The 25,243-nt window shown below is 39.5% G+C and overlaps 2 protein-coding genes across 2 annotated transcripts in view; one reads left to right on the forward strand and one right to left on the reverse strand.

Annotated features, from left to right (window-relative positions):
- The window catches only part of ctnnb2 (catenin, beta 2), a 28,561-nt gene extending 5,789 nt beyond the window's left edge, over positions 1-22,772 (forward strand). The window contains exons 2-16 of the mRNA XM_079877915.1: positions 15,839-15,888; positions 18,366-18,590; positions 18,742-18,995; positions 19,483-19,721; positions 19,846-20,047; positions 20,137-20,281; positions 20,369-20,472; positions 20,570-20,908; positions 20,992-21,150; positions 21,237-21,356; positions 21,492-21,642; positions 21,845-21,966; positions 22,058-22,118; positions 22,273-22,497; positions 22,577-22,772. Of these exons, the coding sequence (XP_079734041.1) occupies positions 15,876-15,888; positions 18,366-18,590; positions 18,742-18,995; positions 19,483-19,721; positions 19,846-20,047; positions 20,137-20,281; positions 20,369-20,472; positions 20,570-20,908; positions 20,992-21,150; positions 21,237-21,356; positions 21,492-21,642; positions 21,845-21,966; positions 22,058-22,118; positions 22,273-22,478 (2,340 nt within the window). The 5' untranslated portion in view covers positions 15,839-15,875 and the 3' untranslated portion in view covers positions 22,479-22,497; positions 22,577-22,772. The remainder of the gene's footprint in view (positions 1-15,838; positions 15,889-18,365; positions 18,591-18,741; positions 18,996-19,482; positions 19,722-19,845; positions 20,048-20,136; positions 20,282-20,368; positions 20,473-20,569; positions 20,909-20,991; positions 21,151-21,236; positions 21,357-21,491; positions 21,643-21,844; positions 21,967-22,057; positions 22,119-22,272; positions 22,498-22,576) is intronic.
- On the reverse strand, positions 7,412-8,928 carry LOC307162543 (uncharacterized protein). The gene is made up of 2 exons (XM_079877932.1): positions 8,608-8,928; positions 7,412-8,020 (listed from the first exon to the last, which is right to left on the reverse strand). The coding sequence occupies exon 2, from the start codon at positions 7,944-7,946 to the stop codon at positions 7,623-7,625; it is 324 nt and encodes a 107-aa protein (XP_079734058.1). The 5' UTR covers positions 7,947-8,020; positions 8,608-8,928; the 3' UTR covers positions 7,412-7,622.
- Positions 22,773-25,243: the final 2,471 nt, after the last annotated feature.

The following is a 25,243-nucleotide window of genomic DNA, read 5'->3' on the forward strand; positions in this document are numbered from 1 at the left end:
TTAACTAGAAAACAGCAAAACATTGACTATCTTATCAAGAAGGGTAAATTCTTCATCTTTACAGGGAAGCAACAAACTAAATGGTATTGTGTTATGTAATAGTGTGTACTTATTGTGCAAGCTAGCTATTACCCTTTCAACATGTATCCTAAGGTGTGCTATAACGTGTCTTCCACATTTAACACTAAATCGCCAGGCAACAGTTTGTTAAGAAGCATAACAGTAGTAATCATTGACAACAAATTTGCAAAACATGGAAGTCCTGTTTAATATCGAATCTTCTCTGTATTTTCTTTGAAAAACTCTTCATCCATATTCAACTTGTTTAACTCAGACTTAAACTACATATTTTCCTGCAAAAGACGGGTTAGTTCTGCACTGCTTTGCTCACAGAACTGAGCAAAGAAACAGTTTGTCTGTTTCTGTCTGTTCTCTATCTATTCCTCTTCCACGGCTCCTGCCTCTGCTTGATCCCCATGCTCTTCTTCTTCTTCTGCCTCTGCTTGGACTCCATCTCTCTCATCTTCGTTCATGTTGTCTTGTTCATTTTGGCCTCCTCCCTCAGATTCACTTAAATTATGTCTACATTGTCTGCGGCCATGCCGATCTGACACTGTGGCTGTTGACTTCAAAGTGACCGATGTGAAGGGTTGGAGCCCAGTCTGGATGAGACTCATCCATCTCATATGCTGGTTTACCTTTGGGGAGACAAAAGTATCCATATTAAAACAAATTATTGCAAGCAACAATGGGAATACTATACACTCATATACTATAATACTAGGGAACACTATACAATAACACGTACACACACACACACACACATATAAGAGTTCAGATGCATAAGCCTCTAAGTGCCATCTGAAATTTTCTTCTAAAATGATAATTTTTATCAAGCTCGTATATTTAAGTTCAGTAATTTCACGGAAATGACAATAGGTCATTTTCATTGCCATTTAAGTGAAATTACTGAACTTAAATATACAAGCTTGATAAAAATGATCATTTTAGAAGAAAATTTCAGATGGCACTTAGAGGCTTTTGCATCTGAACTCTTCATATATATATATACATATTATATATATATATATATGTATATGTGTGTGTTTGTTATTGTATAGTATTCCCTAGTATTATAGTATATGAGTGTATAGTACACGTCTGTGTGCATATATAGTATATGAGTGTATAATGCACGTGTGTATATATATATATATATATATACACACACACACACACACACACACACACACACACACACACACACACACACACACACACACACACACACACACACACACACACACACACACACACACACACACACACACACACACACACACACACACACACACACACACACACACACACACTTTACACTTCAGTTCCAGTTGAACTCATGTGGCAAATGTACTTACAAGTGTTATAAAGAGAATTTCTCGTGCTTCAGTCACAGTGATAAAAAATAACTCTCTAGTTCAGGCTGGGTTACTCCTCGGAATATCTGAGTGGCTCAGCGGAGTGCTTTGTTGATCACATGATTCATTCAGCGCACTTTATTAGCCTAAATTAGCTTGCTCACTGCCGCAAAGTCGACAGAATAGTGCTAAGTTAGAAAATGCAGATGAACCTATGTCTACTACTCTCGGGAAAAAAACACATAATCATTTGCTAAGTGAAATTCATACACTTACCCGAATGAAAATGCCTGGAACACACTTTCAATGATCTTGGGATGTTTACGAATGTATGTCCGTGCGTCTTATGGCGGATATCCAGGCCATCCATCTCCGCTTGGTCACATCGGACACATGACTCATTCATTCTGTTTCCAGGCCGGGAAACAATAAAAAAGTCCGCTGTCTAATTTTATGCCCCGTCGATCGTGTGACTGTGAACGAACATTACATCCAAAAACAACTAGAACTTCCTCGGCGCCTCGGCGTGCGAGTGGCCTCACAAAATGGCGATTTTTCCCATCAGCCACCGCGGCGCTAGAGCCGTGACGTCACGTCACGTCGCCAAGCCCTATAAGGTCCTGTGTCCTGAAAGATATTCCTTTTGTATGATCACGTATCCGATCGCATCCAACTGCACAGCATCGCTCGGGCATGATAGGAATATTTCGCGACGAGTTGTAGTATCACCGGCGGTTTAGCATTTTCTATTCCGTCAAGATGGCTGCTCCAAGTGGCATGACGTCACGCGGGACGTCCCTATAATAGACTGTGATCTCGATTCATACACCCACACGATCTTTCAATTCGTCTGTCTATTAAACTTTGACAAAATCATATCGCAACATTCAAAGCTGTGTTGCCGCTGACCCGGATAGAGTTGTCATGAAACGGCTTCACAAACTTCTCAACCTCATAGTATCATCATTTCTGTGATGCAATAGTTAATTATCATAGAAGTACTTGGATAAAAGTTTAAAGTTCAAATATGAACACTGTCTACGATAGCGATCAAAATCAGCTTTTGATAGAAACTTTGTGCTTAAAATAACGTATTTATCGATTACATTGTTTGGCCACTAAGTGACTTAAATTTATTTATTGAATCATTTATTCAAGAGAATGTAGTATTGTATGATGCTTCTGAAATAAAATTCAGAAAGATGTGGTGGTTTGTTTTTTGTAAATATGACTCCGCTTATACATGTACAGTCTATGTAAGTATATGACTTAACTTTTCCCCATGGTCTAGTGTTAAAAAAATTGCAATATCGAATCGCAATACTTTTAGAATAGCAATTCTTAAAAAAAATCGCAATATAGCCTATAGTATCGGCACCCAAGTATCGTGATAGTATCGAATCGGGAGATAGGTGTATCGTCCCAGCCCTAGTATGAATCAAACAGACTTGTGTTTGGTGCTCAGTTAATGCTTACTTCATCCTATTTTGGGTAAAAAAATATTATTTTTCTGGTTAAAATTGTGATTTCCAACTGAATTTGAATTGAATTTGAAGTTAACCAGGGTGTGGAAACCCTGCCCCCCACCCATCCCCCAAACAAATCGTGCAGCTGTAGTATGGATTTGCCTATTCTCACAATTAGAAATGAGTATTAAAACTTTATAGTTATAGTCTTTGAGGCTGTCAGTTTTGCCTAAAATCGCCTACTTTCTGTCATCAAATAATAGGCTACATAGCCTAAGTGTTTGGAGCAACTTGAAAGACCAATTTATTCATAGTATAGCTTTTTGACTAGCTAACCTAAACTTGCTTTGTTTGCACTGGCCCTGTGCAGCAGCAACATCTCTGCTTGTGTTAACAGGATACAGTGAATAAACTTTAAACAAGCCCATTAAAAGTGCTAATCAGGCAGCCTTCCGTTACTTTGAAGGTTCGGTTTCCAAATCCGTCCCATAATAACACAGTGATTCGTCTGCACGTCCGCCTCCCGTGCGTCTGTGTGGAATGCTGACTGGTGCCGCAAGGAAAACCCTGTGAGTTTGCGTCTGACTTCCTTCTGTGTTTATTGTCTGGTAAATTAATTCCAGGTCTGTCTCACCACTGTGGATGATGATGCATTTTGCATAAACTATTACAGCTACCTCTATTTGCTCTTGATTCAAACCATCTCCCTTCACACGCACCCTCGCCCACTGTCGCGAATTTGCAACAAACCCCTTCCATTCAGACTGCAGGCGAGATAGCGTGTGTTTTCCCCCAATGCCTGTTTGTGCACATTCGATACATACCTAGGAACATTTTGCACGCACTGGTTTCTCGTAGGAGCGGTCGGAGTGGGAACTACATCCGGTTCACCGAAGCTAATATTTTGGTTTGCAAAATCCGCATATCAAGGGCGCAAATGTGGAGAAATTGCCCAAAATGAGTTAAGTTGTGCTAAGATAAAAATATGTACCAGCTTATTGATTGCTTCTATAGCTATGTTATTCATATAGACTTGATGTGACGAATATTTTTTACATACTTTGTAGATTTCTGTTTGTAGCAAATTTGCGACATTGGTCCATAACGGCTGGATTGGGCTAATGGCTACATATTATAACAGGGTTTCCCATACATTCATTAATTTGTGGCGGCCCGCCACAATATCAACGCTGACTGCCACGGATTGATTCCGATTTTTTTTTTTTTTTTTTTTTTTTTTTTAATAGGTAAAATTTTATTTTATTGTAGAGCTGTGCGCTGCTTGTTCCCTCTCTCTCTCACAAACTGACAACGGAGGCACGACTAGCCCCTCCTCTTCGAGCACGATCTGAATCAAAACATGAGCATGCGTTAGTTAGAGGACGGATTGTTGCCGGTGCGTAATGCTTATTCCCCCAGCGAAGATTCCAGAATCAATCCGGAGTTGAATGGTTAGTAATGAACACTGTTGCTCTCGACAAAACTCGGACAGACAGTCATGGTCAGATACACTTTTCCCAGCGTGACGGTTCTGTTGCGGTTACCGCTTGTGTCCATTTTCAAAACTACGCTACGCGGATAATCCGCGGGTCGGGCGGGCCAAGTAATAAAAAATATTCCATTCCAATTAATCGAGGGTGGATGACAGATAAATCATTATAATGTGTTGAGTTTAATAAAGACACGGAACTCTCATCACGGTAAAACGCAATGAACGTGCGTGACTCTTTTACTTTCGTTTTCAACAACGTAATTCTCTTCAGGGAAAACAAATCAAGGAAAACATATCAGGGCTCGACAATAACGCTTGTCCGGGACAATAGACTGTGTCCGGGACACGTGTGTTTTTTTTTGTGTGTGTTTTTTTTTGAAGGGAAAAGTGAGAGAGAATTGTAGCCAATCCGGACAAATGCCCTGATTAAAACAAGTTTTAATATAAAATTAAAAATAACTAGGGAATCACCGAAACCGTGAGGATGATTCTGTTTTATTTCATTTAATGTAAGTGGCGATTGATAGCCTATAGTTGATAATAATATAGTCCTACCTAATGTACTGACGGTAACAAAGTTGCACTGTTGAGGCTCACGCAGTTATTTATATAACATATTATAGTTAAAGCTACACTGTGTGATTTTTACCCCCATCTAGCGGTGAAATTGTATATGACTACCCAGTGAATATTAGTTTCTGTTCCTCTCAATTCCAAGGGCGTTTTAACTCCTACGGTGGCCGTATTATTCCAAGATTAACATGGCTTCCAGTTATCACTTCGTCCATGACAATAATAAACAATACGTCTAAAATGAATAAAACTACAGGACAGATGTCAGGAGGTAAACGTCACCCTTGGAATCGGCTATCCCAGCATAATCAGATTAGGCTAACGTTACAATGTGTACAAAGTAAAAGCAATTAAAAATAACTAAAATTTACAGTGTCCTTATATAGCTTAAAAAATTGCGCCTTTAAAACTATTCATTACCTGTGATCCGTCGCAGCACATATTTATGTTACAAGGTAAACAATACTTTTTCACCATTGACGCGAGGATGAAGTTATACTAGAGGTCGTTCTGGCATTATGCACAACCATGCTATGGTTAGACAAGCAACTATAAAACTTCGAATTTACACAAATGAATTACAACAGGCTTTCTACCTGTCGAGAAGAAAGCAGGCAACCTCGGCGTCCGTTTTAAAATCTTTTCTCCTCATGAGCTCTTTCCATCTGGGAAAAGTTACTCCAATATTGACTATGGTCTTGCTGATTTGTCTGTCGCGTTGACGTTTTAATTCTCTCTTTCAAATGCGAGTACGCACGCACACACACACACACACCACACTATCTTTCAAATCTGCCGGCGCTCGCGAGTAATCTCCCCCTCGCATTCGTCACGGTGTCACTGAGTGAAAAACGCAAAAGGCGAAGCTTGAATTTACAGGCATGTCCCTCTTTGGCTAATGTAGTTTCAAGATGGAGGGGCAACATGGCGACCGGCATTCGAACCCCTCACCCGTATGTACTTTCAATGGCAGATTATAAACTTACGAGAATACTTTATTACTTGAAAGAAGTAAATATACATTAATGAGCACATATATTTTTGAAAGAACTAAGTGTTTTTTGCTAAGAATCAACTAAAAAAGTTACACAGTGTAGCTTTAAGAAACTTTAGCTGTGTCCCAATGTGAAGGCTGCATCCTTCGAAGGACTGAAGACTTCAAGGATGCAGCCTATTCGTCCTCCGAAGGACGCACCATGTAGCCTCCGTAGGATTTCCTAATTGCGCAGCCAGGTGTTCCCGATTACCGCTCCAGGCGTCAAGCAACGGTGCGAGAGTATGCTGCCATCCTGACAATTCATTTGATATGCTATGGAGCCAGAACTGGCTATTGTCATTTTTATGTTTTATATTTTACTGGAGGACATGGTATTAAGGATGTTTCAGGTCATACTTTCGGCTTAGCCAAAGATTCAAATGTTTATTTATATCTTACCTTGATGCGATTTTGTAGGCTAGTGTATTCTTTTTATTATGCACATAAATGGACCATGGTAAATATATTTACACATATTTTTAACCCCATTTGAATATAAAACCCATTTGAATATAAACAGTCGAGTGCGAATGTTACTCCCGCTCGTCATCGGCAGCTGTCAGTCACTGTTGCTAGGCGACAAGAACAATCCTCCGTAGGCTAGACCGTTCCGAGCGCTTCAGGTGCGCCCTTTGAAATGGGACGAAGCTGTAGTTAGCAACAATTTGTTAATATTGTGACAATAGGCCTACATTTTGTTACTTTAATTTTCAAAATAACCAGTGGTGGCATGTAAGGAACTACATACTTCGTTAATACTCGAAGTAATTTTCCCACACGGGACAGCAACACTATAAAACTGTTATTTTACAATATGATGCATTGTTTTACATTAAACTACACAAAAGTATATAGTTTAAATGTATCAACCTTGAAAATATTCTGAAGTAAAATGCAACATGCAGTAATAGAAATGCAGAATTCCTTTACTTTTACTCTTGATGCCTTAAGTACATTAGAGTATGCAAGATAATGAAAAAATATTGCTTAACTAAGGTTTAAAATATATGACTTGTAGTTTTTCGCCAATTTGGTATTAGTGGTTATTAAAAGTACTTTAGTGTAATAAAGTATCTCAATATTTATTCCATGAGTCAGCCCAGCAAACCTGTTGGTAGACAACTTAGTGGATAGTGAAAATATGCAGTCAAACACTCTGGAGACCATCCCAGATGATGTCCCACCAGCAGGAGGCCTTACCAGGGTCTCTATTGTGGAGCCCATCCCGGTCCAGCAGCACACCAGGGTCTCCCACTCAGCTGAATAAAAGTCTACATCATTTTTCTTATTTTATGTACTGTAAATTTAAATGTTTATGTTGAATTTGATATGTTTAACGTATGTTGTAAATAGTTGGGGGAAAAAAGGTATAGAAGAATTTGTTTCATGTAGAAATTATGACTATCATTACAAAAATAAACAATGTCCAGAGCAATGAATTCTCTTTTATTTACACATTTAAAGTTGCATAAAAATAAATGTACAGATTTTTTTTTCCTTTTAAAAAATATAGGTGAAAAAAAAGTTAAACAAGAATATATTTCTCAATCATTCTTTCAAGAAGAGAAAACAGCCTGTCCATCCTCTCCCTACTCTCCAGTGCTCTCCTCGCCTCTGCAGTCCCATGTCTTCTCTAATCAAGTCCAAAAACTCGTCCTCTCCGTCTCGCCTTCTTCATGGTGCTGGTGCGGGTGCTGGTGCGGGTGCTGGTGCTGGTGCTGGTGCTGGTGCTGATGCTGCTGGTGCGGGTGCTGGTGCTGGTGCTGGTGCTGGTGCTGATGCTGCTGGTGCGGGTGCTGGTGCTGGTGCTGGTGCTGGTGCCGGTGCTGCTGCTGCTGCTGCCTCTGGCTCCTCCTCTTCTTGTCACACACTGCTGAACTCGGCCCTGGTGTGTCCTCAGGGATTGAGGCCATGAGGACAGCGGGGTTGGTGCAATGCCTCTGTCCCAACACCTCATCCATGAGGACAAACCAGGGCCAAGTTTCAGCAGTGGGTTTCCCACTCACACCCTCACCTGTCCCAGGACACGTGCAATCTAAGGCAGAGCAAATTAACCACGGCTTGTTAACAACAACAGCACAATACAACAGCACAATAGATTTCAGCAAAGATGTGTGTATTAATTTTCTTATATATATAAAACTATATACCCATATAAAAATGGGTCTGGGGAATGTAACTCCCATACAGGCACAAAATAATACATATATATTATTTTGTGCCTGTATGGGAGTTAGATTCCCCAGACCCATTTTTCACTGAACTGTTCTAAAAAAGCAGAAAAGTGTAACGTTACTTAACACAGGGGTGCAATCTTAAGTGCATTGTTAACACTGCAAATTATGACACATCAATACCAATTTAGACCAACAGTAAAAACCAAATTTGGGGGTTGGTTGTTTTAGGCTTTATAGGGTGAGTGATATTTCTTATAATACACAAGTGAGATAGACTAGTGCAAATATTACAAATAGGTCGTTAACTTTATTACCACAAGTTTTGCCTAAAACTACCTGACAAATGAAGCCATACAATGATGACGAAGGAGTTAAGATAAAGTTTATAATAAACTTTAACTGTGGTTTCGCTAGCTATTTGAGTAAATGAAAACATAATACTTACATTTAAATGTGAATTTGCTGTCCACCACCGATCTCTAGTCTCGGCCGCCGGCCTGTCGTCAACGGCGCGCAATGACTTATGGGGTAGAATAGGCTGCTAAGTGTCCATTTATGTATCCTTCTTTTCACGGGGAAACGAAGGGCGCATTTGGCGTCGCTTTTGAATCAGGGTAGCCTTCGTCGCGGCGCGATGACGCAACCGTCCTTCGAATACGGCCTTCGCAGGAATTGGGACAGCCTTCATCGAGCCGCGGTGACGCAATCGGCCTTCAAATGCGACCTTCCAAGGATGCAGCCTTTGAATTGGGACGTCCTTCGTCGCGCCGCTGTGACGTTTTGTCTCGCCGCGGTGACGCAATCGGCCTTCAAATACGGCCATCCGGCCTTCAAATACGGCCTTCGAAGGACGCAGCCTTCACTTTGGGACACAGCTTATATATAGCCTAGGGCTTAGGCTACACACGACCAGAGAGCTGTTTTCCTGAATGCCATCAAGATTGAAACAGAGACTGATTTCATAACAGTTCAATAAACATAGTTAAAATTAAGTCACTTACATTTGAGACGCAATGACTGCTTTTGTTCTGTTTCAGCAGCGAAAATAGTTCCAAACAAAGATCACAGCAGAACCACCGCGCATCTCACAGCAACACTCAGCCGTGTTTCATTACTGAATGATTCAGCGTTTAACGAATCGGTTGAGTCAAAGATTCAATTACCCATTCATAAACTGCCTCATTCTGAATAAATCAGCCTTTTGAACGAATCGTTGAATGAATGACTCAATGACTCGCTCATTAAGACGGTCGCCTGCTGCCTCCTACTGGCGGTTTAGTTTCATAAAGTATCATTCTTTTCAACATTCCTTATTTGTATATTCAAAAGTATTTAAAATAATCTCATTTAATACAGTTATAATTTTTCAATGTAAATTATTTAATTTGATTGGTAACAGCCTAGTGTCTTATTATTTTAATTGAATATATTGATCAAATTTAAGACTTTGAAAGATGGAGCAAACATTTAGGGAAAAAAATGCCTTTTATAAAGGTACAAAAAATTATTCCGAGTGTTTTCAAACAGTGATGTAATGAAACATTGACAATTTAAGTTTGAAGGGAGTAAAGTCTCTGTTTAGGCTATTAAGGAAATGCAATTTTGGCAAAAGAAGAACTTTTATTTTAAATAAATATTCTTTTTTAATTAGCCAACTTCAATGTGATATGTTACCATATTATCATGCTTAACACTGAGAATGTGAATAATTGTAATGTGATGATCAGATGCAGATATCTAAATCAAAGAATATGGGCGGTTTGCGGGTGGATTATGTATTTATAATAGTGGATTCGGGTGACTCAAAGTGCACCAGATTAATGAATTTATCTTTAAAATGTACAAAATTTTCTTCCGGGGGGACATGCCCCCGGACCCCCCTAGAGGTACCAGGCTACACCCACAAAAATGATGTGGGAAACACATTAGGCTATATGATGATCTATGAAAAATACTAATTTAATTACCTTATTATTCAAATACATTATTAGGATTTTACCACCTCCGCCTCATTTTGAGCCAAGAAAAACCCTGTATTATATATATATATATATATATATATATATATATATATATATATTTAACTTAATCACCCCCCCCCCCCCCCCCCCCCAAACACCACACCACCGCAAATAGAATCTAATTCTGTGGGAAACACTGTATAATAATGCTGTATTTAGATGGTTTCAGCCAAAAAAAAAATTTTTTTTTTTTTTTTCACAAAAAATAGCATGTTAGGATATAACATTATAAGAATATATAATGTATGTACTGGAGAAACAAGGAAAGAGTTAAACAGAGTGTAACATGGAATGTATAAAAACTACTGTCAATGTTAGGGAGTAGGAGAGTGTTTTGTTTCTTGCTGTTGTCAAGATTCATTAATTTGTCAATTTAAAGTTTATAAGTTCTAACAACTTTGTGCCATGAATAAAATCTACATACCTGAGATGGGAAAATGTGTTTTATTAATTTTACCATTTTGTAAAAAAAATTACCCTAAATGCCTGTTGTCGCAAATTTGCAACATACCAAAATTTCTATTTATTTGTTGTGCAAAAGTGAAATTGATTATCTCAACATTATTTACCATCTACTTAAAGGCAAAAACACACATAATTTTCTTTTTTTATATACAGCTATATAAATTCAGGCGTTAAGGGGTTAAAAAGCCTAATTTATTAACATTGGCACGGCTTCACAGCACTGTTTTTCCCGCTAGCAGGGTCTTTCAGTGCATGCCTGTATTTGAAATGCTGTATCTTGTGTCATGCAGACATACACAGACAGGAGAGGAATGACCAGTTCTGACTCCAGGATGTTGTCATAAGGTTTCCCATTAATGCCTGTATGTGAAAGCAGCTCTTGTGTTGATGTTATATTTTGGAGGTCATTCAAATTCTGCTACACTAGTGCTATAGATTTGTGTATGTACCATGTTGTTTTCTTCTTTTTTCTTTTTTCTTTTGTGGCTGGGTGAAGGATAACATTGTGATTCAACAGCTTCCCCATCATTAAGAGCTGTTCTCTCTCAGCTTTATGTTCTCAGACAGCCTGGATACTCACCCAGCTGAGAACCAGCACTTAACCTAGTTGCACAGGTTTGCAATTTAGCTGAAGAGCTCTGGAGTGCATGTGACTTGAGCAGTGTTCTCATTCAGTCTCTCTTCACCCATGACCATGGAACAGCTGTAGAAGTTCAGTTCTTTTGACTGTTCATTTGGGATACCTGCAACGTCATCAAATGTCAGATTTTTACATTATACATAACGGTATAGGCTATTGGTATGCAGATATATCACCAACAAATGGTTTCAAGATTGTAATAAAGCATTTGTTCAACAAAAAACAGGTTTTCATTAATTTAACGGTAATTTTAACTGATAATAGGCCTAATAATTGATTGTTTAATACTGAGAAACCGTGATATTTTCTGAGACTGTTATACCGGGAAAATCTCATACTGTTAACAACCCTAGGTTAGGAAGGTGTTTTTTTTTTTTTTTTCATGTACTGATAGGTCTCAAAAACAAGTAGGCCTACTTGGGGGCAGGATGGGGTGTGTCCAATAATGTTGATATTTTTAGTAAAACCGTTACGAAACTTAATGTTGACACATAAATGTCTTGCAAAATATGAAAATGCTGATAGATTACCAAAAATGCATCAATGTTTTTGAAAAAGAAACCTCTCTAAAAGGAATAGCTGCATCAGGTGAAGTTGAAGAGTGAATGAACGCCAGTAAACTGATCCATTCTATAAGATCCATTCTATAAGATACATTCTACATGTTAATCAGATTTCCTATATACACAACATAGGCTAAACGTTACTTTACCACCGTCTTCACAAAAGGACGCAAGATATGCAAGTGAACTTGACCCAAGTTACGTGCTAGCCAGAAAGTGTTACTCTTCCTGTAACACCGTGCTGAAATTCACATTCTATAGTTCTCATTATAATGGTATGTAGCCAAAATGGCAGATTGGCGCTGCACATCTTGCACATAACTGTATTTTCATCTACTTTATAAAGTGATTCTAGACATCCCTGCACATTTTCGAAGCCATGATAAAGTATTTTAATTAAAATCCTGTTTAAAAATGGCATCATGGTGTTATGGATTATTAATATTAATGTTTTGAAAGAAGTATCTGAAAAGACTCTTCAATAGTCAATGTTGGGCATTTGCTGTTTGAGCTGATGCTGAAGAATGAATGAACAACGGTAAACTGAAATGCTTTGATAGTGGTAATATTACACCTTACACAAATCACCCTGCACATGTACATGAATGCTTTCTGAATTCTCAGATCAAAGTTATACACATTTGCACAGGGATCCACCAAAATTAGATTTTTTAAATATCTTATTTTAAATTTCCTTATTTTTGTATAGGCCTAATTATATTAATATTAGACTTTTTTTGTGCAGTCCTAAGTTCTTCTCTGTGCTGCGGCTGTCTGTCATTCTTCATTTAAATGGTGCCTCGCATTCGGTTACAAAAGTCAGCACAGTAAGACGTTCTCCAAGATCATTCAATGTTCCCATCATTATACACTTTATTTGTAAATAAAGGTCTTTGGTTTTTTTATCTTGCTGGAGTTTATTGCCGTTTCTAAATCATGTTCCTTGCGTCGGGCTGTCTGTTAAGCCTGGAACACACCAAGCCGACGCTGACGAAAGCCGACTCTGTTGTCGCCTGCGTTGGGGGAAAAAAGCTGCACTTGAACACACCGAGAGAAATGCAGGCGACTGTCAGCTAGAATGTGTGTTCTGCACCTGCGTGTAAATAGGACAACTGTCTAACATTGACGTAACATTAGAACAGCCTTCTATCTGTACTTCTTTGCTTGCTGTTTTGCTATTCTCATGCACTGACTTGTTCACTAAGCTGAACAGCCAATCAGAGTTCTCTCTCACCAACGGCCCGACGCCAATTCAACATGTCGAATCGGTGCGGAACACACTGAGAAAACTTAGTCGGCCGACGCACAAACTGCCCTATGGCCGACCGTCGGCTTGGTGTGTTCCAGGCTTTAGATCACAACACTGGACTATGAATTGTTCTACGCGTGCACAGTAACAAATTTCAAAACTTACAATAAAAGGCTCAAACTGTTGCATAAATATAAAACGCTACGCATCAATATCTCTTCTGTGTTCTTTGAACTTAAATGCGAAGAGCTGTTCATATTGAATGCAGTCTTTCACTGATCTCCCCTGCCACATGATGCTCTTCCTTTCCATGGCACCAAATCAGTGCTTAGATGACGCTTGCTTGCGGTTGGATTAACCACATTGATTGTTGCTGAATGTCTAGTTTAGTTGGAAATGAAGCTGTCGGTTTCTTGCCATGTTGTAGCCTACTTTTGCATTTAACCCCGATATCATGACGCATATCAGATATTTTTAAAGCCTGCAAGATGTGAGAGCTGATGTTGTTCTTCAGTGCAGCAGGAAGCCAGATTGTCAACGTGTCAGTTTCAAATGCTTGTCCGCTTCCTTGATGCTATGTGAAAAATGTCTACTATTAAGGCTATTCACTAACCTGTTTATACAGAAGTTTAATCTGATGGTGATTTATACTTAAGGATGTTTAGACATATTTTATTAGTTTCTTTTCTTTGAGCTGAGGAGGGATGTTAGACTCATTTTCATTCAGTTTAATTGCTGCTTGGCGCATTGAAGACTCGTGCAGGAAGGAAGACTGGCCCTGAAGCAGACGTGAGCAGTTTCCTATGGAAATATAACTCACTCTCTGGTTTGAGGCCAGTGTGAGGAAACTTTTCACATTCTGAACGCTTGACAGCTTTCCTTTCGTTGCAACATCTTTTCACGCTAAATATGTCCTTCCCCATGAACTGGCATCACTAGCCTGAGGCTCTGCGCAAGACTAAGGTTTACAGAGGTCATTACAGCACTGTGACTTAACTTCAAACACTTATATCAACTGTAGTAAATGCATAACCTACTGTTTGTAAATATGATTTAAACACTACCATTTAAAAGTTTGTGGTCAGTAAGATATTTTATACATATGATTTTTGAAAGGTTTTTACGTTATATAGGCTAATGTTGCCGTTATTTGCACGCTTGAGTATCTTGCAAATAAGGTTGCATTTTTAGACTGTTTCCCTGTCCCAAATGGCACTTCATATGCACTTTTGGTCTTGTGGACTACAATGGCTGTCGCGTGCACGTCCGCTAAGTCCAGGAGACCATAGGGTGTCCCATTTGTCATTTTAGGTCACTTTTTGTCAAAATGTGCCCTTGATGCGCACTTTTGCCGAGCTGCACTGAAGCGAGCTCCTCAGCAGACTTCTTCCCAACAGTTAAAGCTGCGTTACGTCACGAAAGTGCAGACTCGTAGGAAGAACGCAAGTGTTTAGGGTGCCGTTTAGGGTGCCTTTTTGGGACAGGGCCAGTGTTTACAGTTAAAAATAGTCCATTCTGTTGCGCTCCATCCAGCTGCTTTTAACTTTTGAACAAGAATGTGTCTTGTGTGAGTACCCATTAAAAGTGTACTTGGAGATTAGTGTTAATTTTGTCGACTTTTTTTAAATATAGGCTTGGTCTTAGTTATGTGTGAAATTTACCTTTTTTAGTTTTTATCATATTTGGTAATAAATCAGAGAATGTCAACCCATAGACATGGTTCTCGCTTAGTTTCCTGATTTACTGTAGGCTGTTTATCATATAGGCATACTGGTAAAACTAGAAACTTAAAATAGTTTAAAATGGAGAAAATCCTAGTAATCCAATAATTCCAAATTACTTTAATGTTTTAAAACAACAGCGAAAGACTTTATAGTCACACAGAGCGTAAGTGCATTTATTCAGCATCCACCATTCTTTTCTTTTTTTTTCATGATTTAGGTGATTTGTCAAGTTTTTAACTACATTTGTCTCGTCTTTTTCGTTAACTATATTGCTTGTTGATGGTCACATTTATTTAATGACATTGGTGTCATCTCTTCATTGTAACACAGTCTCTTGCTAGTTAAAGTATCTGTTTCTGTAGTGATCTAAACCAGGTTGAAGATTTTTAGCTTGTCACCTATAAATGAATGGCTGACTAATTATAACCTAAAAATTTCAACAATAAAATGTAACAAAATTGTCAAAGAAAACACTTAATGCTTGTTTTCTTGTCAGTTTGGGTAACTATCGGCAAACTATCCTAGAATAATAGTGTGCAAACCTATATTCAAATTTGCCACCCTTGCAGGGTAACAAGTAAATTTGATTTTCATTAGGTTAAGATCCTAATAAGCAACAGTGTTTATTTCATGTCCTCTGGCTCTTTATAATCACATAATTTGAGATGCTTTATGCTGTATTGTTCTCATCAGCTTTGGATGAATGATGCTGACTAACCCTCTCAGCGTGTTTTTACTGGTATTGCCAGGATGACTCACCGTCCCGTCTCCTACTCTCGACTTCTCGCGTGACACCCTACAGTTTAAATGAGGGGAGTTTCCCCACCATTTACACTACCTTTAGGGTCTGTAATGTAGATTGAAACCTCTTTCTCGCTTGTAAAAAAGCAGCTGGTGTCTGAGGGGAATAGCCAAATGTTACTGCTAGTTTGTAAAATGGAGCATTTTCTTGACCTTTATATGCTTGACCTGTTTTATTCCTATCCTAATTGGCTTTTCTTTTTTTTTCTACAGGTTTGGAAGTCGCTCAGGCTGAGGGATTGACACAACGATGGCTACCCAGTGTGAGTAGTTTTCCAAAGTAACCAGTCAGTTTCAGCATGCTTGCCTGATGACTGTTTCTTGGCGCAGACACACAAACACAGATAAGCTGATAAAGAACTGGTTTATTTACTTAATGATTTCAGTTAGCCTAACCCTCAGAGAGCCAATATATTAAACACAAAGTAAATGCCCCTTTTTATTAAATGTACTAATTGTATCAAATTTAGTGATAGTATTCAAATGCTAAACTTTATTTTTTTTTAAACTTCAGTCATAGGACAACTATGCAAATATAACATACAGCAAATAATATTTTCTAACTTGAAGGTTATATGTAGTTACTGTTATGTTGCAAGTTTTTCCCCCTACATGAATGTAGGCTTTGCAGGTATGGCAAAGTAGCAGAAAAATGCAATTTCACATACTCCACTGCCAGTTCAGTGAGATGTAAGACTATTGTGTGCTCCTGAATCTTGAGTGTACTAGGGCTGTCAAAATGGCTGAAACTAAATTCGAATTTGTGCTTTAAATATTACTAATATTTGAATTATATTAAAATTTAAAAGACATAATTTCAGGTGGGGGAAAAAAGCTTTTGGCTTGTCTCCTGAGGCCACAAGAAGGCACAATGAGCAAAATATGAATGCACTGCAAAGCAAGGAAAAAACAAGGAAAATGCAGTCAAAACAAAGACTGTCTGTAAAAAAAAAAAAAGTGATTTTTATAGCATTTATAAGTCAGATATAATTTCATAAATTTCATAAAAACAATTATGAACTAACAGCATGCATGCATAGTTTAATACAAAGCCGAAGCACTCAGTGAGTTGCACAGTTTTGAAAACGAAAGTTAAGGGTTGTTTTAAGGACATGTTCGTGCATGCCGTAGCCAGACACTCTGAAGCAGTCAAAGGCGATTCTAAGTTGAGACAGGACCCATCGTCAAAATTTCTGTCCACCACTATAGTTCCTCCAAAACAAACCAGAAAAGAGACTCAAAGTGCTAAATGCCGGAATTATCCTTTAACTTTACATGGCTTTCTAAACATGTGGCTGTCGTGTGAAACGAGTGCAACGGTCAAATATGTCCGTCTAGCGCATGCTTGCATGAAAAAGAATGGAAAAGCACCACTCTGTGAATGGCTTGGTTGTGGTTTTGACGCAACCAGTATCTTAGCTGCATGGAGCTTCTCTATTTCTGCAATATTTTGAATGAACAATGCAGGGCTGCGTTCTCCGAAACTACCTTAACGCTACGTCGTTCTTAAGTTGTACCTTAAGAAGTACCTTATCGTTAATACGTGGTTTCCGAAACCACCTTAGTTAAGTATACCTTCTGTAAGTCATACGTTCGTAAGGTTGGTCTGGAGCGCTCTTAGCTATACCTTATCGCTGCTGACGGTTCATACCGCTAGTGGCCACCACTACGCAAAAGCTTTTTTACATCGTAGTTTAATTACACATAAACAATTTTATATGAACATTTAATATAAAATCTGATTTAGTATTAAAATTACATTTTTACTTTACTTTAAAATTTTACACATAAAATACTTGTTGTTATAGCCTACACCCAGTGTATGGAAGTGTTTTCATTAATAAAGTTTCCATACACTAATGGTTGTTAGCTTTTTTAATTACTATCCTAAGGCACATCAGCTGGCGAACCATTTGACAGAAAAGGCTTAGGAGTCTATATAAAGAAAGATGAGTTTACACAAACTTTATAGCTATGGCAGCAAGACAGCGAGTACTTGTTTTAAATCAAAGACGGCGCCGTCCGCGGAGCCAGTTAGTGTATGTCAACTACATGGCTGGTGGATAATCAGCATACGTTGTGGAGAACATTAACACACTTATGGCCGTAAGGGTTTGGGATTGCACACTTGCTAAATTATAAACACATACTCATATTTATTTCTGCATGTACATATTTCAATGAGCCCCGATAAATGCAGTTTGTACTATTTCTAAAACGCTTCTTTATAAAGAACATTGTTTTCTCAATACTTTACCTATACCGCTGTGAAGGAAAGAGCGCACAATCGATCATCGAGGCATCGATATCAACCTATTCAGCGCCTCCACCATGGACAGCGCCTGCTAAGGTCGAACTTAAGAAGGTTTACCTTAAGCAACATCCTAAGGTATAGTTCGGAGAACACACGTAGGAAAGGTATACCTGTAGTTAAGGTGTACCTTTTGAGTCTTCGTAGCGCGCTAAGAGACAACGTTATCGGAGAACGCAGCCCAGTTCATTCTAGTCTAGTCAAAAACTAGTCTAGTCTTAAAAACATTAAAACGCAACAACGACTCTTACATCGTTGTGCATGATGCTCACCTACATAATATTTTTGTGGATTTAAATTTAAATTTGATATTCTAAATTCGTATTTTAATTTGACAGTCCTATAGTGTAGCAGAGGACTGCTGAGGAGAACCCATCTAAAAATGTATGTGGAACATTAAATTTATGTCTTTGTATTGATCTCCTGTAGCTGACCTTATGGAGCTTGATATGGCCATGGAGCAGGATCGTAAAGTTGCTGTGAGTCACTGGCAACAGCAGTCCTACCTGGATTCAGGTATTCACTCTGGGGCCACCACCACAGCGCCATCTCTCTCAGGCAAAGGCAACCCTGAAGAGGAGGATCTGGACAACCAGGTGCTCTATGAGTGGGAGCAGGGCTTCAACCAGCCCTTCACACCTGAGCAGGTGACGGGTATGTGGCTGTATTTGCTTCCAACACCCTTTGATTCCTGTATTAGTCTAAAAATAAATATGGAAGCCCTTCTGCCTGGATATTTTCAGTCTTGCCATTTTCCTACCTGCCTCCTGTCTGGCTAAATCACATCACAAACTTCCTCTCTTAGACCTGGATGGGCAGTATGCCATGACCCGTGCACAGCGTGTCCGTGCAGCCATGTTTCCTGAGACTCTTGATGAGGGCATGCAGATCGCTTCTACCCAGTTTAACTCTGCCCACCCTACCAACGTGCAGCGGCTGGCTGAACCTTCCCAAATGCTTAAACATGCTGTTGTCAATCTCATTAACTACCAGGATGATGCTGAGCTGGCCACCAGAGCCATTCCTGAGCTCACCAAACTTCTCAATGATGAGGACCAGGTTAGGAATGTTCCAATACTTAATGTTTGTTTCCTAAGGTGTTAAGCCATCAGAATTGCAATTTCCTTTGACAAGACATTTCTGCTCCTGGGAATGTTTATTTGCAGCTGAAGCTAAAAATGGAAGCTCTTTTAGCAAGAGCCTTCATTAAGATTATTTTTAGCCATATAGTGAAAATTTGAAGCAGTGACAATGCTTTCTGAATCACCTGAAGTTTTGCTTTTGGATGTCGTTGTCAATTTCATAAGGTAATGTTTTCCTATTTGTGGATGTGAGGTTGGAAGAGCGAGTCAATAGTTTGAGGTGACCCTTGAAAGTTTTTTGCATTTGACAAGCAAATTAGTCACTTCAATCCAGGTTTCTCTGGTTGATCGGTGTCTGCAGTTGTTCTATTAAAGCTCACTGATAAATGACAAGTTGTCAAATTCCAGTAGTTTCAAATTCACTCCATCTCGATTACCCTTAAACACTCACACTTGCTGTCCAGGTGGTGGTGAACAAAGCCGCAGTGATGGTGCACCAGCTCTCCAAGAAAGAGGCCTCTCGCCACGCCATTATGCGCTCCCCCCAGATGGTGTCGGCCATCGTGAGGACCATGCAGAACACCAATGATGTGGAGACTGCCCGTTGCACTGCCGGCACCTTGCACAACCTGTCCCACCATAGAGAGGGTCTTCTCGCCATCTTTAAGTCAGGAGGAATCCCTGCACTCGTCAAAATGCTGGGGTAAGAGCAAAGGCGGCAGGTTTTAGAGAGCCTTGAGTAGAGCTCCATGGAAACTTCTTAGACTGTGAAGATCCTAAACAAAGGCACTTAAATCTTGATTTTGATTACATGATTGTTTTTCCAGGTCCCCCGTGGACAGTGTGCTGTTCTATGCCATCACAACCCTGCACAACCTCCTACTCCATCAGGAAGGTGCTAAAATGGCTGTCCGTCTAGCTGGAGGACTTCAGAAGATGGTGGCCCTACTCAACAAAACTAACGTCAAATTCCTCGCCATCACCACAGACTGCTTACAGATCCTGGCATATGGCAACCAGGAGAGCAAGGCAAGTACTGCATTGGTCTTGCTAAATGGGGAATAAAAATACACAGATGTTATTTATTTATGCTCTTATCTAAACTCTTACTGCCACAGTTGATCATCCTGGCCAGTGGAGGACCTCAGGCTCTGGTCAACATCATGAGAACATACACGTATGAGAAACTGCTCTGGACCACAAGTCGTGTGCTCAAAGTGTTGTCCGTCTGCTCCAGCAATAAACCTGCCATTGTTGAGGCTGGTACGTACTTGCCTGGTTGTGCCAGTAAAGTGTTCATTCATGCATGTGATGTCAGTGTCTCATCTTTTGCTTCCTTGTGTGGTTCAGGTGGTATGCAGGCTCTCGGCCTTCACTTGACAGATCCCAGTCAGCGTCTTGTTCAAAACTGCCTCTGGACCCTCAGAAACTTGTCAGATGCTGCCACAAAGCAGGTACATGCTTGGACTGAAGCGCTAACAAAATGTGTAGACAAGTTTATGGAACTGCTGGCACCTATTTTTAAATTTCCCATTTTCTCATGGGTTGTAGGAAGGGATGGAAGGACTTCTTGGCACTCTAGTTCAGCTTCTTGCTTCTGATGACATCAATGTGGTCACCTGTGCTGCCGGCATACTATCCAACCTCACATGTAACAACTACAAGAATAAGATGATGGTTTGCCAAGTTGGTGGAATCGAGGCCCTGGTCCGCACTGTTCTCAGGGCTGGTGACAGAGAGGATATCACTGAACCTGCCGTATGCGCACTACGCCATCTTACCTCCAGACACCAAGATGCTGAGATGGCCCAGAATGCTGTGCGTCTTCACTATGGCCTACCTGTAGTGGTCAAACTGCTGCACCCACCCTCACACTGGCCGTTAATTAAGGTGAATGTGCTAGATAGCGTCTAGTTTTTCTTCATTTTCTGAAATGATTGCACATTCTAACAAGTCTTTCCACATCCTCGTAGGCCACGGTCGGTCTGATCCGTAATCTGGCACTATGCCCAGCCAATCATGCACCACTCCGTGAGCAGGGTGCAATTCCTCGATTGGTCCAACTGCTGGTGAGGGCACACCAGGACACCCAGAGACGCACTTCAATGGGTGGCACACAACAACAGTTTGTGGTGAGGTTGTTGTTTTTTGTGTAATAGTGGGAAGGCATTTGGAAAAACAAATGTTTTATACTAATTGTCTGATTTGTAATATTCAGGAGGGAGTTCGTATGGAGGAGATTGTGGAAGGCTGCACTGGAGCACTTCACATCCTGGCCAGAGATGTGCACAACAGAATCGTCATCAGGGGGCTCAACACCATCCCCTTATTTGTACAAGTATGACTTGACTTGCTCATTGTCTTCATGTGCACACATTCACCACCTAATTACTTCCCTACAAAATCAACATGCAAGATGGCTGCCATCTTTAATCTAGTAAACCCTGTGATTTTTGTTTCTCTTGCTCTGTAGCTGCTTTATTCGCCCATTGAGAATATCCAGCGGGTAGCAGCAGGAGTGTTGTGTGAGCTGGCTCAGGATAAGGAGGCGGCAGAGGCCATTGAAGCAGAAGGAGCCACTGCTCCTCTCACAGAGCTGTTACACTCCAGAAATGAGGGAGTGGGTGAGTGACTGCCCCCTATTGACTGTCTCATACTGTACATTACAGTAAATAAAAAAAATGTAAAAAACGCTTTTTATATCTGTGGGCACATATTTTACAATTTCTTTGTTGTGGATTGTGCTACCAGCTAAAGGGTGGAAGGGGCCTAAGACACAAAAGCTTTCCATTTAATCTAGACTGTCATGTACTTTTCTCTATATAGCCACATATGCCGCAGCAGTGCTGTTCCGCATGTCTGAGGATAAGCCTCAGGACTACAAGAAACGTCTTTCTGTGGAACTTACCAGCTCTCTTTTCAGAACGGAGCCCATGTCCTGGAATGAGGTACGAACTTTCATCTGCACACTGATGGAGAAATGGTCTCAATCACTCTATAAATCCATGTTTATGGACTTTTTTTTTTAAAATGTCTTAGACTGGTGACCTAGGTCTTGATGTTGGTGCTCAGGGAGAGCCTCTTGGATACAGACCGGATGGTAAGACACTTTTCATGGCACTTTATTTAAACATATATTTTTATTTAATAAAAAAAAATCTGCAGATGTAATTGTTTTAAAAAATATATATATTTAAATGATTTTGATCTGAACACATTTACACTACTCATGGTTTTTTTCGTATCCCTTTTAGACCCCAGCTATCGTTCTTTCCACTCTGGCTATGGTCAGGATGGTCTAGGTATGGATGGCATGCTGGAGCATGAGATGGGAGGCCACCATCCTGTAGCAGAGTACCCAGTAGAGGGACTGCCTGACTTGGGCCATGCTCAGGACCTGATGGATGGCCTTCCCCCTACAGACTCCAATCAGCTGGCGTGGTTTGACACGGACCTCTAATGGTCTAAAAGTATTGAAGGTAAGATGACTTTCAAAAACTCATTGCATTCTGCTTACATTTTAATATAAATGTTAATGTACTTCTGTTTTTTCCACAGGTGTATGTTGAATGAATCTGCATTGTGATTTGAAGAGTCGTGGAAGGTTTGCAAGAGGGTGGGCCAGTGTTTCAGAAAGTGCCTGACGCACAACACGCTTGTCACAGACGAAAGGGAGATGTCTAACAGGAAATTTTGGATGTCGGTCTCCTTAATTGCTATGACCCCTTTTTTTATTTTTGCCCTGGATGGAAAAGTGCAAGTACAAGAGGGATTGTGATGTGGATACTGACGAGTGCACATGAAAAGGATCTTTTATGATGGAACTTTTTTTTTTTTTTTTTTTTTTTTTTTTTTTTTTTTAAATCAACCTTTTCATGGTACTGACCCCTAGCTTTGTTTTAAACCTGGCTATTTTTTTTTCTACCATACATTTGTATTCAATATTTTTCTTTCTTTTTTTTTTTAAATGTCTTCTATAGTGTTAAGTTGTAGTGGACTTGCCTCATTGGTTTCTGGATCTTTATCACATGCTAGTAAACAACACTAATCTCAGTTTCTATGTAATCTGACTGAAAGTGTAACAATGTGTAGCTTTTTATATGATCAATTAAAATGGTGGTTGTTGGGAGTTCAAAAAAATTATATGCATTCTTACAAAATGCTTAATGTTAAGCAAGGAGAAGCAGTTTTCAATGTCACGATTGTTCCAAAAAGGGTGTGGGTGCAGCGTGGGTGGGGGGGGGGGGGGGGGGGTTGTAGATTGGGTTTATGAGGTATACACAGAGACAGAAATCTTTTCTATGCTATCTGGAGGTAGTCTCTATTGAAGCAATGTCATTGTTAGCCTGTGCGGCTCTTTTTTTGGGATCGTGGATAATGACATGGCTAATCAATAAAAGACTTTTATTCCATTTGTGTGTGTTTGATTACATAAATGTAGAAGGCACTTATTTTGAATTTTAAAACCTGTTTAGGTCACATTACTATACATAATTCAATGTTAATTCTAATGCACCTTCCTTGCCCTCAAAGTGCTACAAGCAATGCTTTATTTAGCACTTTTCACTCTTCCCGTTATCTTGATGTTTAGTCAGTAGTTGTTTTCTTTTTTTCATAATGCAAGAACATTTTAACGGCTCTAGAAATACATGAGTGTATATATAAATAAAATGTTTTGTGCCCTGTCTTGTTTTTAAAGGCAGGCTTTTTTAGTTTTTGTTATTCTGGTTGAAACTCTTCACATCCTGATACCAATCAATAATAGAAGTGGCTGATCCGAATGCAATGATAGAATGTCTTATCTGACCGTCAACCTGTGTATTTGCATACCTCTGCGCACACATCAGCTTGTTCCATAAAGCCATGCAGAGTTATAGGCTGTCTCAATTCGAAGACCGCATCCTTCAAAGGACTCAGACTTCAAAGAGCATGCCTTTGAAGGACTTTTTTTGAAAGTTATATTAGTGTCTGAAAACAAAACAGGGATTGCATACTGTCTAAATATGTTCAGTGGTCCATTTCTGTATAATAAAGAGTATAAACTATATAATATCTTAGTAAGATGTCAGCATTTGAACTGCTTTAAAGAGTTTTTTTTTTTTTTTTTTTACATTTTTATCATTAGATATTTAAGTGGAAACCTAATACTTGTGTTTAAAAGTGCAATTTCTCTCAAAATATTGTGTCATCACTGGTGCGCAATGAATTCAGGGGTAGGCAAGGCCGCGAAGGATCCATCTGTTTTATCGATTTCACGAGAAACAAAGGACGCATTTGGAGGCCACATTTGAAAGAGCCTTTGAATTGGGACAGCCTTCGTCGCACTGCGTGACGCAATTGGCCTTCGAAGGATGCAGCCTCTGAATTGGGAGGCAGCATTCATCAGACTGTCACCGAGCACTGCAAACAGACAGCAGCCACCTTTTACAGTTTTTCCTGAATCAAAACCACAAACATGCTGCGTTCATGCCATGATTTGCATTTCTATGGCAACATTATCAACGCTGAAATGAATCTGCAGGTGGTACAAGTCTGAGCTCTAAGTCACGTTCATTAATATTGTTATTGTTATGTGCTTTGAGACATGAAGTAATTTAACGTCGTCTCTCGTGACGCTTTGCAGAATCTGCTCTGGGGGTTATTTCAGAAAGCAGGTTATGTGTTAAGGGTAAGCAAGCGGATAACCTCAACACTCGGTTCCAAAAACGGAGGTAACTTTAGGGTAAGTAGCCATAGCACAAGGTAATGTATGTCTATATTCTATGCTAATGTATTTCTATAATTAAAAAAACATACCTTTCAAGCAATGTGGAAGCAATATGACTACAAAAAAATAAACATTATTTTGCAAGCACTGTTATTTAGTTAATCAGTCTTTATTTTTAATATATAATTAGCATCAAACAAATAATAGGCTATATTCACAATATATTTAATATTCACAGTGATTAAAAAATGATTAAACGAAAATATTGAAAAATGATTGCGCAGCCACCAAATAGGTGGTGATATGCACTAAATATATAAATCACCAATAAACAAAAGAAGAAGAAAGAAGTATGGCGCGCTTTTAACAGAGTTTCGCTGCGTCCAAAAACTCATAAATGCTGCCATCGGAGGACACATTCCAAGGTTGGAAGGCATCAAGGCACATCCTAATGCAATGTTAGTTTCACTTCCTATCTCCTGAAATACCTTCATCTGATCGATTTTTGAAGGCACCAG

The sequence above is a fragment of the Squalius cephalus genome (genome assembly GCF_949319135.1).
Source record: "Squalius cephalus genome assembly, chromosome: 8".
Classification (NCBI taxonomy): Eukaryota; Metazoa; Chordata; class Actinopteri; order Cypriniformes; family Leuciscidae; genus Squalius; species Squalius cephalus.